At 38.3% G+C, this 18,128-nt stretch overlaps 1 protein-coding gene across 2 annotated transcripts in view; it reads right to left on the reverse strand.

Moving 5' to 3' along the window:
• Positions 1–1,754: 1,754 nt before the first annotated feature.
• ADCY2 (adenylate cyclase 2) overlaps positions 1,755–18,128 on the reverse strand; it is a 230,638-nt gene continuing 214,264 nt past the window's right edge. For both annotated transcript variants that reach the window (XM_051611652.1, XM_051611651.1), the window contains 5 exons: positions 13,770–13,916; positions 12,512–12,619; positions 10,336–10,450; positions 6,685–6,809; positions 1,755–4,673 (listed from right to left, as the gene is read on the reverse strand). In XM_051611652.1, the coding sequence (XP_051467612.1) occupies positions 4,521–4,673; positions 6,685–6,809; positions 10,336–10,450; positions 12,512–12,619; positions 13,770–13,916 (648 nt within the window). In that variant the 3' untranslated portion in view covers positions 1,755–4,520. The remainder of the gene's footprint in view (positions 4,674–6,684; positions 6,810–10,335; positions 10,451–12,511; positions 12,620–13,769; positions 13,917–18,128) is intronic.

Raw genomic sequence — 18,128 nt, forward strand, 5'->3', positions numbered from 1 at the left:
ACATTTCCTGGTTGGCCTGTGACTACAATTTCAATTGCTTGACTGGAAAATTAGTTTTTTCAAAAAACAGTATTTTTTTCTGGTAATAATTAAGAAAAAAATGATAACTGGTTAACTGATATAATTTTAGTTCTTATTTGCATGCTGGCTGATTTCTGCTGAATGGATATTTCACTTCACAAATGTTGTGTTCAATGACTCTCTTGGTAAGTAGCGTAATACACAATTTTATACATGAGGTAGACATTAATTTCATAACAGTTGTTATTTGTGACACTTTTGGAATGAAAATTTCTAGTTCAGGCATGTCAATCTTTCAAAATACCTGACATGCAATTTTTCCTGTCAAAACTGAGATTTTCATTAAGAGGATCTCAATGGCTAAAAATATATTTGAAAAATGCCCCACCATAAATTGCCAACAATTCCTGTCAGAGTCTGTGTTTTGAACAGTGGCATCCTACAACATAAAGGGGCTTGTATCTTCACAGTTAATTTTGACATATTAAAAACTCAATTGACTTGAATAACTCCTGCCCCTAAATTTGAAAATGTTTAAAATTAATATGCAGCAAACTTTAAGGACAAAGCAGATGCAAATTATTTAGGCACCACTTTTGACAAATCCCCACAAATCTGAAGTACTTCAAGGAACAAAAATACTCTCTTAATTACATGTTTTATTTAAGGCACATATACATCATTCTACATTTGTATCCTTGCCAGAGTCACTCCACTATTTTTTAGACAAGAAAGGAATAATAAAGCTGACAAGTTCTAGTCTTAAAATTGTTTGGGATCCACTTGGAAAAAGTGTTGAAGGGTAGTATCTAGGTCAGGTGAAGGAGAATATGCTACCTGGAAATGAAAAATCAAAGTATCCTCATATAGAAGTACAACCAAAAGGAAAATGGTATTTCAAAGGACAAGGCAGTCAGTGCTTTTAGCAGTAAATCTGCTGCTGTGTAAAGCATCCTGACAAAATATGAGGTTCTGAAAACAAAACAGGACAGACTTTTCAACAGCTCTACCTTTAGATGTGCACAGCTGTCACTTCAAAAATGAGCAGGTTGAACTCCTACCTGTGCCTCAGTGGAAAAAGGCAAGGTCTAGAGATATTTTACAAAACAGAGGAATCAAATAGGAATATAAGAGAATAAAAAAATGCTTTTCTCCAAACATAAATATGATGCTAACATCTGTCTTCAGAAACAGCAGCTAAATAGCATTTCTTTACAAGTAATCCCAACTGTATTTGTAGTTAGTAAAAATATCTACAAATACGATCTTTCTTCCTGTCCTTTGGCAACCCTCCATAAGTTGGAGCAAAGCATTGACTTTCAAAAGAGAAATCCAGCAGGCTCCCCAGGTGTTCCTGTTCAGGTTTCATTTTCCCAGGCCACAGTGAATCACTCTTACATTGCTCTTTTGGCTGCTGCCTCATGGTGTGAAACACATTTGCATTGTACTTTTGGAAGTCACCCTCTTTGTGGTTTGCTAGTGACCTATGAACTATGGCACCAACATAAAAGTCGTAGAACTTGAGCCTTACTCTGATGTAGAATATATGGCATCTCAAATACTGATTTATATGGTTTTCATAAAGCTTTTTGAGATATACACTGATATGAGAGCAGTGTTAATTATATCCAGTTTTTGAGGCAGATAAAACTGCTGCAGGAGAGGAAGAAAGAGGCTACAAGAACTCTGGGTCAATCCAGACAGGGGAAAAATAACACAGTATAAACACAGTATAGATGTAAAATGCATTGGAAGACAACAAGTATTTATTGGATACAAATAGCTTCTCGGTGCTAAAAAAATATTAATGATAGTAACTGAAGGCTGAAGAGAGTATGGTATGCACCTTTCTTTGCCTGGGCATCATACCGCAAGCTTCTTTTGTCTGCTTTCTTGTTTTTTAGCAGGATTTGGCTGCATGCAACGGAATGCAACTACAAAATGATAGAAAACCAGTGAAGCATGAGTGTCCTGAACAAGGGCATTTTCAACATGCTCTTGCAGGGTATGTATACATCTTTCTTTATATTTCATTGGACCAGTTAGCTCACGGCCGTTTCATGGCTTACAGAAATATAACTTCATTTAATTTCTATAAACATCATAGAAACAAGGCTATCAAGCTAGGTACAAGTTTTGCTGCTGATGCCCAAAGTGTGCAAGAATACAAATGAAATAAAAATATTGAAGGTACAGGTTATACCTGAAAGATGCACATAGATACAACAGTACAATATCAACTTTACATAAAGGTCTTTCATCTACAGTGAGAAATGATTGCTTTGACCTGTGATATTACCAGAATGATTTGAAGGGCTCAGAGTACATTGAAAGTCTAAGAGATTTTATAACTTTTTTTTTTAATTGCTCCTGGGAAAAATTTATAGTAAGCGGAAAGGAGGGATTTAGAAGTCCTAGGCATAGCTAAGATCACAGAATCGCAGAATCACAGAACCCTAGGGGTTGGAAGGGACATATAGCTTGATATAGCTTGTTTTAGGCAATGACTGGGACATTGTTTCTGCTGCCCTATGAGCTATTTGCAAAGTCTTTCATTCCACTGGAAAATATTTATCTTAACTTATTAATTAAAAAGAAGAAATCATAAAGGCAAAAAAACCCAAACATTTTTAGTGAGATTTTATTAGACTGACCACCTGTCTTGAGAGTTACTGGTCAAAAGGTTCCAGCTCTGGGTGAGATGTCAAGTCAGTTATGTTGGACACAACTGAAATAACTTTCATTTTTCTTTTAGATTAACTTAAAGGGATCAAAATTCAGATTATCTGTTTAACTGCAAATGCAGGCATTTGCTATCTACTGCCATTCCAGTTTGCTAGTGGACAGATGGCTGCTGTGAGCCAACTGTGCCACACTCAGTGAGACCATGGCCTGATGCCATTTATCTGTGACCCACAATTTGAAGAACTTCTGAAAGGACACCAGTGCAATACAAATATAAAAATAAGTTTCATGAATGAGAAATCTTAATACTTTTCACATTTCAATAACATGCCAGAGCTAACAGTGCATAAGTTGACTTGTATGTTCATACGATATTGGAAAAAAAAATCTTGTCATTATAGGCTATTTTTAAATAGGAGGGGTTTGTTAATTTTGTGTTAGGCTGTTATGACTAAAATAATATATTAATTTCATAATACTGTTGATAGCAAAGCAAAAATTAATCTTTACTATCTATGCTTCAAAGGACCATAGATAGTATAATTATCTTTATTTTTTCAGTCTTTCACCTGGCTTATCTGTGAAACTCTGCATCTGTGATACTTTTTAATTCAATGGGATTTGAATTAGTCTTGAATATCCAGAAAATAGCATTTTTGCATCTTCTGCTCATACTCATCCTGATAAATTAGAACATTTTAAATATCCCATGAAATCTGGCATTGTAAAGGTTAAGTGAAAGGCATGCAAGGGCAAAACAAGCTGTAAAGTGCAAAACAAAGAAAACATTTCTTCTCTTGTACAGCGTCTCCTAGTTATTGACTAAGCATTGCAGGCCAGTTGCAAAGTAGTAACACTGCTACTGTCTCCAGTATCCCCCACTTTGCTTGTGTTTATGGATTTGAGGTAAGTCTTCTGGATCACCTAGGGAGTAAATGACTGCAAAGTGTCTGTGATGCCACCCAAGACTGAAGACAATAGAGGTGATTCAATTTCTGAAAGGCAATAGCAAGCTTAGCAGATATTAGAGATCGAGGCTATTGAGATAGCTTGCCATAGCCTGCCTCAGCACCTAACTGCTCACAAAAAGCAGCAGTGGCAGCAGCAGAGGACGCGCAGCTTTACAGCGACAGAAGCCATGGAAGGAAGCAAAACTAAGAGACAGCAACAGTAAGACAAAGTACATATAAACTTTTAATGAATTAACCTTACAAAAGACAATAGCTTCAAAACATTCGACACGTTTGTACAAAACTAATCCAGCATTGTTAGCTCTCTCTTCAGAAAGAATGCCAGCAAGCCACCCAACGTGTCCCTGGCTATGAGATGCAACTGGTGATTACATCCAAATCATGTGTGAAGAGAGTAAACTTATTTACAAATACTGTATACTTTAATAACAGATTAGTAGATGCTATTGGGGAGCGATTGTATTTTCCAGAAAATACCATGCATCAGAAAATAGTCTGCACCCCTAGCTTTATTGCCTTTTTTCCACACAGTTTTCACTCACATCTCTTTTTAGTCCTTTCAGGATGAGTTACCTCCTTTTAATTCCTATTCCTTCTTTTCTTGTCTTTGAATAACAGTGCACGTTGCAGTACAATCTTCCAGTCCTGTAGTGTACATCACAACTGTCCTTGAACACAGGAATATCAAGGTGCAAAATGATGGCTCATGGGACTATTCTGCAGCCATATTAAAATAAGTGCCACATACCAGAAAATAGCACGCATGTTAAGGGCCAAAATGTAGTTAAAAAGTGCGTGATACTTTCCTGAAAATAAGGTATTGATGACACATACAAGCAATCTTCAAGATGCCATGTTCCCTTGTGAAAGGGATCTTGTCATTTCAGTATGTACAAAATATGTCTTCAATTCTCCTTTTCCTTTTACATTTATTATTCCTCTGCAAGTGCTCATGTACCCCAGTGTTTGCAGGACGTTGTTTGTCTCCTCTGTAACCTGCAACAATACAGTAATAAAACCAGCATTGACAAGAGAACAAAGCAGAATCTTTCAGAGTGTGAAGGGAACCTATGTTCTGAGCACTTATAAGGGTTCTGCTATAATGTTTATGAGGCCTTTAAGGGTCTCAAGTGAGGTTTGAACCCCTGAGCTTTCATATAGTCTGTTGCTTGATGCCAACTCTAATCACTTATATCATGTATCAAAATGCACCCATAAACATTTCTGTACCTAGGATTCCAAAAAGAGGGCTTGTAGATAAACAAATGGCACTAGGGACAATACTCTTCCTCATACAGCATTTTTTCTCAACTTCAGGAGCTGTTTTTCATTTCAGTAGACCCAAGCTTCCTGATCTTTTTGCAAATGCTGAGGCTGTGTGAATGAAGTGATTGTTAGACATAAGCATCATATGTCAGAGCTGCTGTTGCCAGTTTCTCATATAACTGGCAGTGAACCAAATGTCAGGCAGTTCTGCAATCTTAGGTGAAAGCCCACTGGGACAGAGGTTGTCCAGAAACATTGGTTGTCTCAGACTGTGTTTCTTTGTGAAGCAACTGTTTGTAGTTATAATTGTTTTGACATTCCTTCTGTTTTCAGTTTTGTACAACAGCTGATAACTTTACTCTTCCATTATGTATTAGTAATAGTCTCCATCACAGATCTGGAGTGCTCTCAGTCACATGCTGGGTTCCCAAAGTGCTAGGCAGCATACTAGGCAGATACTTAAAATGTGATCCCTGATACTGGAAAGTTAGTAAAAGGAAAGTCTTTTCTGCACAGGTCTATCTATAATCTATACAGACAGTAATCCTTAAAGATAATGAATCAGCATGGTTTTTGAAAGGGAAACTTTGTGATTACTTTACGGATTTAACTTGATTTACAGAAGTTATGGTAATTTCCTTTATTTAGAAATAATTAGCATCAGGAATGCCCTTCAGAAATACGTTAGCTAATATTTTATGAGTTTAGAAATTTGCAGAGTAGAAATGAGATTTCCCTCAAATCCTCTCTTAATCTAGGGATACAATTCCAGGCAATCCATTACTTCCTCAACAGTATTTCACTGTAAGGTCAAGGCCAAATTTTGATCCTCATTTCATTTCCTTACTATTTTCTTTCAGTTTTTTACTTTGAAGTCTAATTCTTTTGAAATGCACAAATACAGCTGGTAGGAATTTTTTTTTCTGTAGGCATCCTTAGCTCCAAAACACAGACCTGTTTAGTGTTCAAATATGTTATGTTTTTTAAGCACCTGTCCTGGTTTAGCCAGGATTAAGCCAATTTTTCTTTTCACTGATTTTTTTTTCCTTCAGTAAGCTTTCTTGTAACTAGCAACTGTGTGTTCTGCTAGGCTGATAAGACAGTGGAATGTTTTTCTAACTACTGAGGCTTCAAGGTTACACCTTCACTCTGCCAGCTCAGACACTATGGGGAGATCTCTGACCCCCCCCGTGGGAGGCTGAGTTAGACAGACAGCAAAATTGGCCAAAGATATTCCATTCCATATATCTACGTAGGCTCAGAGGAAGGACAGAGATCTTAGAAGACAGCTTCCTCCTTCTTCTCGCCGCTTTTCTTCCGTCCATGGCCGGCGTCCGGGGAGGACTCTGCTCATCCATCACCGCCGACCCTTAGGCTCGAGCTCTCCTGACCCTCAGAACTCTCCGCTTTCTCCAGCAGCGGCTCCAGGATTTCTCGGGACTCTTGCCAGTTCAGGGGAGTGCTGTGGGAGTTGCTGGGGGTGGGGGGAGGCGAGAGGCTTTTGCCCATATCTGAATATATCTGTATATAATTGTATATATTTTCTTGTGTGATTCATTAGTGTTTTAATTAAAGCTGTGTAGTTTAGTTTTCAATCCAGCCAAGTCTCTCTCCTTTTCTCTCTCTCCTTCCCTGACTGGGTGGGGGGGGGAGGGGATCGAGAGCATTGTTGTCGGACCTGAGTCAAACGGTGACAGCACCAAACTCAAAGGATTAAAATAAATACTAAACCAAGACTTACCTGTATTTTATCTAAGACACCGGTACTGTCCATCCTGCTGGCCACATTTACTGTATTGCCCCAGATATCATATTGTGGTTTTTGAGCTCCAATTACTCCAGCTATTACAGGTCCATGGTTGATACCTGGAAAACAGCAGAACTTCAACATTAAAAAAGGTCTGTGGGAGAGCAGCAGCTTCTGGGAAAACACTTATACAATAATTTCTTTTCACATCTACTTGAGTGAAATGGGCTTCTCCTCTTTTCAATAACTGATGGCCAAATCACATTACTTTTACAGTACTCTTTGCTTCTTAAATGTAGAATAAACTAATATGAATGAGCTGGAAGGATTTGAAGCCTTGTTCTGAAGTCTGGATTGCTCATAGAATGGTCCTAAATAACTGCAATAAAAATATATATATTCAAATTATTTGATTAATCAAGGAGGAAGCATAACAAATTTCTAGCCCTGAAATGTACATGGTAAAACATAGTATAGTCCCTTATTAGATTCTGGGCATTTTTTATCTTGCAGTCAGTTTGTATCTTATGTTACACTTGTAAAGGGAATGACTTGTACTCTGCTGGTAGAGAAGGAAACCAGGAGGCCAAATCAGAAGCACTGTCATTAATCAGTCTCAATTATGGTGTCATTGTAACTATACATACTGATGAGCAGGAAAGCCAAGTTAGATGTAGTGAGAAATAAACCCTGGACAAGTGAGTAGTTTGGATTTCTAAAATTATCTTCACGTGAATGGATCGTAACTGGTGCCTGTGAATTCCTTGACAGAAACCATCACTAAGGAGATCGATCTATCTATCTATCTATCTATCTATCTATCTATCTATCTATCTATCTATCTATCTATCTGTCTATCTGTATGTATATGTGTATGTGTATGTATATGTGCAGGAAAATGAAAGTGTGATTTTAGCCATCTCAGAGCTGGCCCATCTAGTATGGATCATAACATGGCAGCCATGGGCTAGCAATAAGCCCACGTGGAAACCCTGGAAAAATTACCTCTAGCAGTTAAATTTAAAAAATTGGGAAAATATGCAAATCCTAAAAGATACCAGATAGAACATGCTAAACATTCGTTTAAGTGCTTAGGATTAAATGCACAAAGGGATTTAGGACTTGCAACACTTTACATTAACATCCAAGACATGGGTGTGTCTTTCTGCCTCATGAGATTCAATGTGTAGAAAGCACAAAAACCACCTGCTGAGTAGCCCAAGCTGGCTAGTAGGGAATACTGAAAAGCTGTGTGTGGCACACACTTTGCCACAGTCCAGAAATTAGGGCAGTGGGGTGGGGCTTTCCCACAAAATAAAATGGGCAGGAGGTGAAATTTTTTTAAAAACTCCTTCCTGAACCACCACTGCTTGAGTAATACCTCAGGGATTGGAGAGCCAGCTTCAGATCACTCCTCCTTTGAGGAGACTTCTGCTCATACCTCTTAAGAATGTGTTTTGGCCACCTAGGCATTCTGGGATGTGCCGCTCTGTGTCATTCCTGCTAGTGAGGGCACCCTTCACATGACACGTGAATATTTGCTGGGGCAAGGCTGGAAGAGCAGTGCCCTCAGTCCAGGTGAATGCTGTAGCAGAGGGTGATACCATCTGTCTATTTCTCTCATATCCTCAGTTATGTTTAATTATTCCATGATAAGGCAAATACTGTTCAGCAAATACCATTCAGCAGGACAGATAGAGAATATCTCATTCCAAAGTATCCTACAGCCTGGGTTCATAGCATTCTCCAGGGAACAGGGATCCCTGTGCTTGAGCAGCCTCAGCTAAAAGCAGGAACCAAATTAAGTTCACCTGCAACGCAGAAAACTGTTCTAATCAGGGGAGAAATGCCTGAAATATAATCTAGGTACTCCCATCCCTTGCCCAACAGTGTCAGGGTAGGCTGTGTATCTCCTAAGGCACAACAAGCATTTCAGGCACTCACTCAAAATGAAGGTTGAAAGCTGAGATCTCTAGTGAGTTGCAGGAATTCTGGAGGTAGATGCTGGGTCAGGAAGGTTTTTACAAATGGCAGTTTGGGTTTAAGTCCTTACAGCAGGGATTCTGTCAGAGGTAGATACTCAAAAATATCCATGGCTCTAATTGCTACAAGTATCAGATCCTTTCATGGTCAGGTGGTGGTGGGAAGTGGAGAAGAAGTGAAGATGGGAAGTGAAGATTTTGGTGTTGCCTATATTGGATTAAGGTAGCAGAAATACCAGTTTGGGGGTCTGTGTCCCTTTGTAGATTTAATCATTTCTCATGACATGAAGCAAAGGAATCTGACTTCTCAAGAACCTATAGGAAACACTAAGTAGGTATCTTTTTTTTCCCCTGGAAGGTTTTCTTCATGATGCCCACCTTAAAGGAGTTAGGATTGCTTTAGTAATTTCGCAGATTTGGCCCTGATACTCAGCAGCTCTCGAGCTCTACTGACACTGCTGATACAAGTGTGTTTGCAGGATGTGGCATGGGTCATCTATGACAAGAAGAGAACTTTTATTCTGTACAGAAATATGAACTCTCCATGTTTCTTCTAAATCCATCAATTTCTGTAACTCTTTGAGAAGGAAGAATAAGTCGGATTTGCTTTGTCATTTTTTTTAACTCTAGCAAGGAATACAGAACACTGGCAAAGGAGGTGCTCTCAGGAACACACGGATATCTTAAGTCAAAAGACAGCAAGTTTGCCAGTGGGTGGCACTGTGAAATAAACATGAGAGGAGAGAGAAGCCGAGAGGAAAAGAAAGCAGCACAACAAGAAAAAGACAAGACAGGAGAATAACTGTTGGAAATCAAATACTTCAGATGTGTTTACAGGATTTATGGGTTTCCAGTATTTATTTACTGCTTTCATTTCACACTTTCCAAGTTACATATTGCATTGTAAAACTGCTGGGTACTGCTGTCAGGAAAAAAAACATTTTGGAACATATGGTTCTTGACCAGCTCTGAATTTATTTATTTCATTATGCTTTCCAGGGCTTACTGCAGCTGCCTATTTCTTTCTTTTTTTTTTTTTTCTTTTCTATTAAATACCATGATGCACAAGTAGAAGAAATTAGAAGCTGAAATATAAGGGATTTTCCTTTCAAATACAAACAACTAATCATCTTTGCTCTTACTTGTCAATAACCACAGAATAACAAAGAAAAGAAATATCCTTCTTTGTTTAACACTGGGAAGGAAAGGGTGCATTTTTGGATGCTTGCTTCCAAACTCCAGCATCACTGCCCCCTTATAACTCTTATCCTCCAAAACTATTTATTTGGTTTTGTAAAGCCCAGTCTAGAGTCTTCTTGTGTCCTTTGGTATTGATGAGCTTAAAATAAATGTATACAGTTAACAAGCTCTAGAATAATTATTATAAAGTTACCATAAAACACTTCAGAGCCATGGGAATGTATTTTTTAACCATTTTTTACTTAGAAATACTGCACTTTTCTGAGTCCTGCCTTGTAACACTCCTACAGCGGCTATGGTTTGTGGACAATACCATGCAGGCTGCCTTTAAACAGGGTAAATAAAGATGGTGCTATTTACTTTCACAGCCCTTTTGATCAGTTCTATTAACACTTTAATCAGCTTGTACTTCACACTGAATTCTCCTCCCCAATGATATTTTCATAAAAATCCTGATACATACCTACTCTCAACTTGAAGTCATTGAATGAATGCTTGTTTATGACATCCAGTTTTGCCACCAGCGCAAATGCAAACTCCACCATGGTTCCTATGTGCATATACTGTCGTTCAGGTTCCTGAATTTAAACAGTCAAACAGAACAAAATAGTTTTCCTTAGCCTTAGTTGCTGTGAGGATACAAGCAAAATATGCTGAACATTTGAAAGCACTTCAACTCTTAAGAATGTCCTAATGCCAGCAGGCAACAGAAGAAACGTAATGTAGAAGACAGTGACCAGTCCAGCATCAGTTAGATAAAACAACGGCCAACAGACCAGGATGCATTTTACTTACATAGTCAGGCAGTCTAGAGATGATAGATCCAAAACATGTTTAATGTTTTGATTGTGAAATAACTGATTAGCTGCTATCTAATCTCACAGGCACTCAATGTCTATGTGTGTTTAAGATCTGCTCATTAATTTTCTCAAAGTGTCTGCTTCTATTTTATGCCCTTTAATAATAAAAAAACCTTGTGGACAGACCCACAGAGACTCCTCCCTCTCAGCTCAGCACCCTAGTTAATTCTTAAGCTCCAGTGAAATTCAAAATTTTAAGAGTTCCTCCACTGATCTAATCTGGTAGATAAGGAAATACGTCTGAGATCTAATGGAACTGAAAACGAATAAAATACAAGAGGAAGAGAAGAAGGAAACTCATTCTCTGTGCCCGATTTACTAGCTCAGATTTTCTGCCACTAATAAAGGCTTGATGTCTCCTCAAACATTAACCGTATAGTCTGATTTCTAAATACTGGTTTCAGTCCCCTCAAGCTGAGGAGGAAATGGATTTTCAGGCTCCCACAGCTCAGGGTAGGACCCTGACAAGAGAATGATTTCATATGAGATGGACTCACTGATCACTATGACAGAAGGCAGACTCTTCCTCATTTCTTGATATAAAGTGACAGAAGAGATGGACAAATGACTTTGGCAGATGATTCATAGTGTAGGTGCACCAGTCTAGGTGGCACAGTAGTGGTGCTTGTCAGAGCAGCTGTTTAGCTGTATGAAGCCTGTTTACTTTGGAGTTCACTCCTAGCTAGGACAGATGGTTTCCTGTTCAGTTGATGCATTCAGAACCGCTTCTCAGGCACTTAGTCTTTCTCCACTGCTTGTTTAAAGCTGGGGACTGCTCCCAGCAGTATGCCTAGCAATCAGTCACTGCCTCAGTGATGGTGGTATCTGTGGATCTTTGGGCATCTGGACTGAAGGCTGCTGAGTTTTGGTGGATTTCATTTGAAAATGTGTACTTAATCATCAAAGGAGTACTAAAACCTGGATGACTTGATTCAGAGTTTGTGGAAATAACTCAGATGATCAATTTCTTCCTGTGCATAGCAAAGTTTTAGTTGTGATTGAGAACTCTTCTATGTCTTCTCATCTCCAGTTTACAGTTCCATATTTCATTCATCTCCTTCACCTCCCTGTATTAGAAGTCACAGCTAATTTAAAGTAATTCTTTTTTTTGCCCTCAGGACCCTTAGGGTCTACAGTTCAAGGTGTTAATTACTTCTGTCTAGAAGGAATATGAGTTTGGCAAAAGCACATTAATCCTTAGCAAAGAATGTGTTGATTCATAATTGCTGTCTCTGTTGCTAACCTGTAGTGCTCTAAAGATCATGGCAAAAGCAAGATTTTTTTGTTTAGAAATTATTAATTGCTTCTCTGAACTTAATTTCTACTGACTGCAGTTGCCAGTCCTACCCTATTAAGTAAGCCAGAAACAAAGGAACTTGTTCTCAGTGCTGAGCCTGAGGGTTCTGCAAGTGTATTGTTAATATGGCTACTCAGCCCTCCCATTTTACAATGGAAAATACTGATTCTTGCAGTCTTTTGTACACTCTATAAACCCAGTTCTGCTGCAGCATGTAGCAATGTAATGCTGTATTTTATTCAGAGTAGAAGAACTCAGTTAGACTTAGTAAATACAGAGGTGGCATTTTCAAAGCAGAATGTGAAGAACAATGATTACACAGACTACTAAACAAAAACACACACTTGTCCAGTGTACAATACAATCTACATTAGTAAGAGAAAGCAAGGCCACAACATTATACATAACCTGCAGTTTAATTAACAGAATTTTAGCCTTCATTTGAGCATGGCTTTTTTAAAAACAGGAACCTTTTTCTGTACCTGACACTGTTCTTGGTTGGGTGTAGCACTCAGTCCTGTTGCTGCCATATAAGTGCTTCCAATTGTCTTTATCTTTTCAACTCCACTGAACTTTGGTTTTGACAATAACTGTAAAATGAGGATGGTTATTCATTATCAGATCAGCAGCCTTCTTACTCTAACAGCATTGTTACTCTAACAGCATTCAGAGCATCAATTCTTGGAACGGTCTCTTAATAGACACAAAATTCACAGTTATATATGGTATAAAGGACTTGGAGATGGATAAAACAATGGTTACAGCCTCCAAGGAGAGGGGATTTCTATCTGCAAAAATACCTTTTCATTTTAAAGGGGCTAACCTTATAGTAATGATAATAAATTCCATGTTATTGTACATACAGCTCTTAGAATTCAGTAGAATTTGATATTGGAACTGAGTCACCATGTTAGCCAACAGTTAAGCTAAGCAGCTGAAAGTAAGCATTTCTTCCATGCCAGTGGGATGGCCCACGCTAATGGGACTAAAATCCAAAAATTTCAGTTCATGCCTCCAGTTGTTTTGAACATTCCAATGTTTTTCAAATGGGTCTGCTGCTAAAATACCCTCTATAGCAGCAGATCCACAAATCCACGTTACACTGTCTGAATCATGACATGATCTTAATGTCTTTTCTAGTATCTTCATCACTAATAACTTTAAGACAAATACTGTTCTCAGTAAGACCTTTAAAGCTGCCTATTCACAATTCATCCATAACCATACTCTGTACTTGCTTGTAACTCCTGAGATTGAAATATTAAAGCTTTTACAATCCCTTGAGTCACTTGTTTATCAATTGGTCAATGCTCTTTATAATGGGACCAATACAGATCAGGTATAACACAAAGCTGTATCATTTTGGGGGGCACAGATTTACATTCCTGACTGGAGGCACTAGAATTTAGAAACTGCAGTTAATACATTACATATATATATATGACTGCCTCATGAACTGCAGCTAAAGGGCAAAATTTTTTTCATCAGATATAGACATAGTATTTTCATTATAGTGAAACACAAGCAATTGAATATAATGCCAGATCAGTATCTGAATTATCCCACATCAATCTCTTTTTCCTTTAATACTCCCTGTAAGTAATTTCCATGTGACTAGGCACACAAGTTTTCTTTTCTGACAGCTCTTCCACTCTCCCTTTCAAGTATGCTTGCTTACTGTTGCATACCCTGGGTTATTAAGATTGAAACCATATGTTGATTGTTGTTAGAAGTACATACATCATCGAAGTCAGCAATGATCTCATTTAGCAGCCTGAGACATTCCAAGCCTTCCTTATTAACATCAGATTCTGTGTAAAATTCCTTGAAATCCGGAACAGAGGCAAACATGACACAGACGCAGTCGTATGACTGATGATATAAATCCTGTCCAAAAGAAAACAGAATAGAGAAAAAAATAAAGTGTCATACCCAGTTCTGAATAAAAGGCTCCTTATTAAGATGCACTGTCCTGGTTCTGAAATGAGAGGCATTGCAGTGGTTGGAATGCTTTAAGACAGTGGTTGTTTATTGGGGTTTTTTTGCATTTAATTGCATTAATGAATTTTAAATAGTGTATAAACCTGTTTGTTAAAGAGACTCAGTATATACAGCTGAAAATATTTTAGTGATTTAAAGTTACCCTTTTTCCCTCCTGAACATTAACTCTATGAACATAAAATGTTTTCTAATTTATTAGGTAGGGCCCATTTCTGAGGCTTCTCATGTCAAGAATTTGGTCTGGCTTGCATGACTGAAAGTATATTTTGCAAAACAAGATCTTATTTATTGTTATCTGTTTGTGTAATTGTAACAACTAGAAGACTGAACCAAAATGACAAGCGCAATGCACTACAAATGCATAATGTTACTAAATCCTGACAGTTCTTAACAAAAAATGACAAGATGCCTCATAGGACAAAATAATTGTAAGTTCTTTTCCACAAAAAGGAGCTGAGACAAAGGGGAAAAATTCACCTGAACTAAACTTTATTTATGTCTGATTCTCCACTGCCTTCTGTGACCATTGAAATCAGAGGACCTCTGCTCCATAGGAAGATTCTGGTGCTAAAGAAAGTACCACCTCACCCCCACCCCCTTCAGTTTCCAGTCCACTGCCCTTAAATGTTTGAATATCTCTTTTAGGAAAATTTCAAATCCTAAAAAAAGGAAATAATTATATATATATATATACACAAAGGGTAGCCATAGAAATAATACATGATTATTGATTATTCATCAATCTATAATTCTGTGAATAAAAGATTCTGCAAACTACTATAAAGTCCAATTCTGTTCAAGTTATTATTTGAGTAGAAGGATTTCGATACTCATCTGAATAAGGTGAATAGGATTTGTTCTGTAATTTCAAGAAGCATCAGATATTATTTTCCTTTTTACTTAAGCTTTGTTTTGCGATTTCACTAACAGGATGTTTCTTTTTGAAAGAAGGTGGTGGGTCTGTATACAGATGTGCACATACATAGTGAATCTCTATTGGTGATGTGTAACTGAAAAATAGCAGAACTGTAGGAAAACTGTTGACCACCTCATCCTGAAACAGGTATAAGGGAAGTTTATGGGCAAACATGAAGATAGTGGTGGACAGGGAGGAACACAGACAGCTGGAGGAGATAGATGATTTATTACTAGATTTTTCCGCACTATTATTTTCTAAGGTTGCTATAAAAAGAGCATCACTGGAGTTCCATCATGCCGCTGTGCAGTGCAGATGGAATATTTTGTTGCAATTCACCGTTTTTATTTATATTATTAAAGTTGAGCCAATTTAAATCACCCATTTATACTTTCCTTCCAGCTTACAGACATACATACAAAATCAGTAACACATTAAAGTGGCCTGATTGTGCAAATGAAAAGCAATTAAACAAAAAGTCCAAGCCAATGAGTTCACTGACAGATTGCTACTAAACTTCAGAGGAATTCTGGATCTCCATCATGCTCTTCCCAAGAGGGTTTTTAATGAAGAAACAATATTGTGATAATATTTTTAATATTTTTTTTTCCTGAATTTATGCAATTCAAGCACTTGACTGAGGTATTTAATTTGAGATTACATCCTATGTGTCCTATATTGTCATTAGACCAGATGTGCCTATCTGGAAAGTCATTTTAATACAAAATGGGCAGAATCACCTCAGAAAGTGTTTCTCGCTCTGTCAATTACAGAAGAAAAGACTAAAGAGGTAATTTTTCCTAATGTAGGTACTCAAGGGGAGTGCCTAAAACGATACAGTATCTCTGACTCTAACAAATTCAAAACCCCAGGCCCCAGATTACCTCTCTTTGCTCCAGTCTTCCACACTTAAACCCAAGTCCACTCTCTAAATCTGCAGTGACATGCACTGGCAGCTGTCTTGTCAATGTAGTGCACCTAGACTCGGTGCAGACATTTGCAGCTTGAAATTAGGTAAGTGGAGCCATAGAAGCCATAGAAGAAGATTAATAGGATCACTCCTCAAATATTTAGCTTTTGCAAGCCTGCATTTTGCTTCACATCTACCTCCTTCAAATTTACCTCAGGCATGTCTACACTGAAGCTACACTGACATTTGCTTATAATTATACTCAGAAGTTAAGATCTTATGTGTTGAGTGCTCTTCATAGACAAGTTAGCAGAATAGGTACTGAGATTGCATTCTGTCATTAACTCAGCTTTCCCTCTATTTCCTCAAGTCACCTTCCCTGTAACTTGATTTCAGTTTTGGGTGAAGGAATTCAGGCCATACACATGGTGTTGGTTATTAAAAGAGGATTGCATTACAATATAGGGTCTTGACAATATAGAAGGGGAAATTTACAGTGTTATATGAAGTACTGGAGGGAGATACAAGAGTGTCGTCGTTTTAGGCCCAACACAACAACAAAGGAATAGCCCCATCGCCTCTCACTCAGCTTCCCTCCCCCCCCAACACACCCACACTCTGGGATGAGGATGAAGCTCATGGGTTGAGACAAAGGACAAGGAGGGCTCTTCACCGATTAAGGTCCCGGGCAAAACAGACTCAACTTGGGGAAAAAATAATAATTTAATTTCACACTAATCAAACACACCCAGGACACAGACAACACACAGAACAGGGCTTGCAGATGTTACCCCACCCCTCCCTTCTTCCGGGGCCCAAATAACTTTGTTCCTGGTTTCTCTCCCTCCTTCCCCCCAGCGGCACAGGGGGACAGGGGATGGGGTTTAGAGTCCATAAGCCTGGGCTTCCCACAGAGTCAGGGGCTCCTTCGGGAACAGCCACCTCCCCTGGCACCAGGGTCTTCCAAAGCTGCATAATCAGAGTCCTCTGGCAGCAAATCCTCTGGCCACAAAATCCAAGTCCACTGGCCAAGTCCACCCCTCCCGGCGCCTTCAGGGAATGTTCCACCACGTTCCCCCATGAGTGCAGGGGCACAGCTGCCATCTCGCCATGGGTTGCAGGGAAACTTCTGCTTGGGCACCTTCTTCCCCTTCCTCCTCACCAACCACCAGCATCGCTCTGCTTCCCCAGCACAGCTCTCCCCCTCCAGCACGGCTCTTCTGCCCCCAAGTGCTTCTCTGCTCAGGTGTTATAGCTGTTCTTTCGTATGTTAATTGCTGAGGCGCGTCTATTGTCCCTCTAATGCCTCCTTGGCTTGTTTTGGAGCAGGGGGAGCTTCTCAGCTTCTTACCTGAGACACACTGGGGCCCTTCCCCCGCTACCAAAAAGACTACCAAACCAGAGTATTTACACTCTGGTTTAAGAGTATTTATAGAATAATGTAAATCAGTAATACTTAAAAGATGGATCATTAGACATACTTAATGTATCATGACCAGACAAAAAACTCCAGTTTGTATACATCATGACCAAATATTAAAAAAACCCCAGCAACTTCTTATCCATATTCTTACCAGCTGGAAAAACCCAGTAAGTTAAATCCATCCAAATTAATAATTATAATTATTATTAATTAATATTATAATTAATTAATTATCGTTATATATTGATTAATTATTAGTTATAATTAATATTAATACACTACTCTTTTGTCCCTGGGATTCTGTTATTTAGTAAAAAAAAAGTTGATCTAAGCCACCAGATAAACATTATATAGCAGCTGATTTTTTTTCTTTATTGAATCCTTCTGATTTTGCATTTTGAGAGTGTAAAGTGTGCCAGAATTGCACTACTGATAAGATACTGGTTGTAAAGTTTGTGAAACAGACAAAATTTAGGCACAGAAGTGATACTGGAACAGTGCCATAACTGAAAAAAATTTATGGAAATTAATGCCATGTAAAGATTTATTTGAGAGAATAACTTCAAGCCATAAGAATACAGGTCTCTTAGGAGCTACAACCTGAACCCTTACAGGAAAAGGAAAGCTACTATGCAGGTGTTTCAGGTGTATGGTAGTAGTAAATAATATGCAGTATAGATGGTAGAAGGTAGATTCATTTTACCACCTCATAATGCAGGGAGTAGAAGATAAATAGAACATTTAAAAGCAGAATAAGGAAAAATATTTTATGCAAGAGATATTTATATGTGCATTTCATTGCTATTCAACATGGAAGACAGAGGCTTAAAGAGTTAAAAACCTGAATGC

This window comes from Apus apus, chromosome 2, assembly GCF_020740795.1.
Source record: "Apus apus isolate bApuApu2 chromosome 2, bApuApu2.pri.cur, whole genome shotgun sequence".
NCBI classification, from domain to species: Eukaryota; Metazoa; Chordata; class Aves; order Apodiformes; family Apodidae; genus Apus; species Apus apus.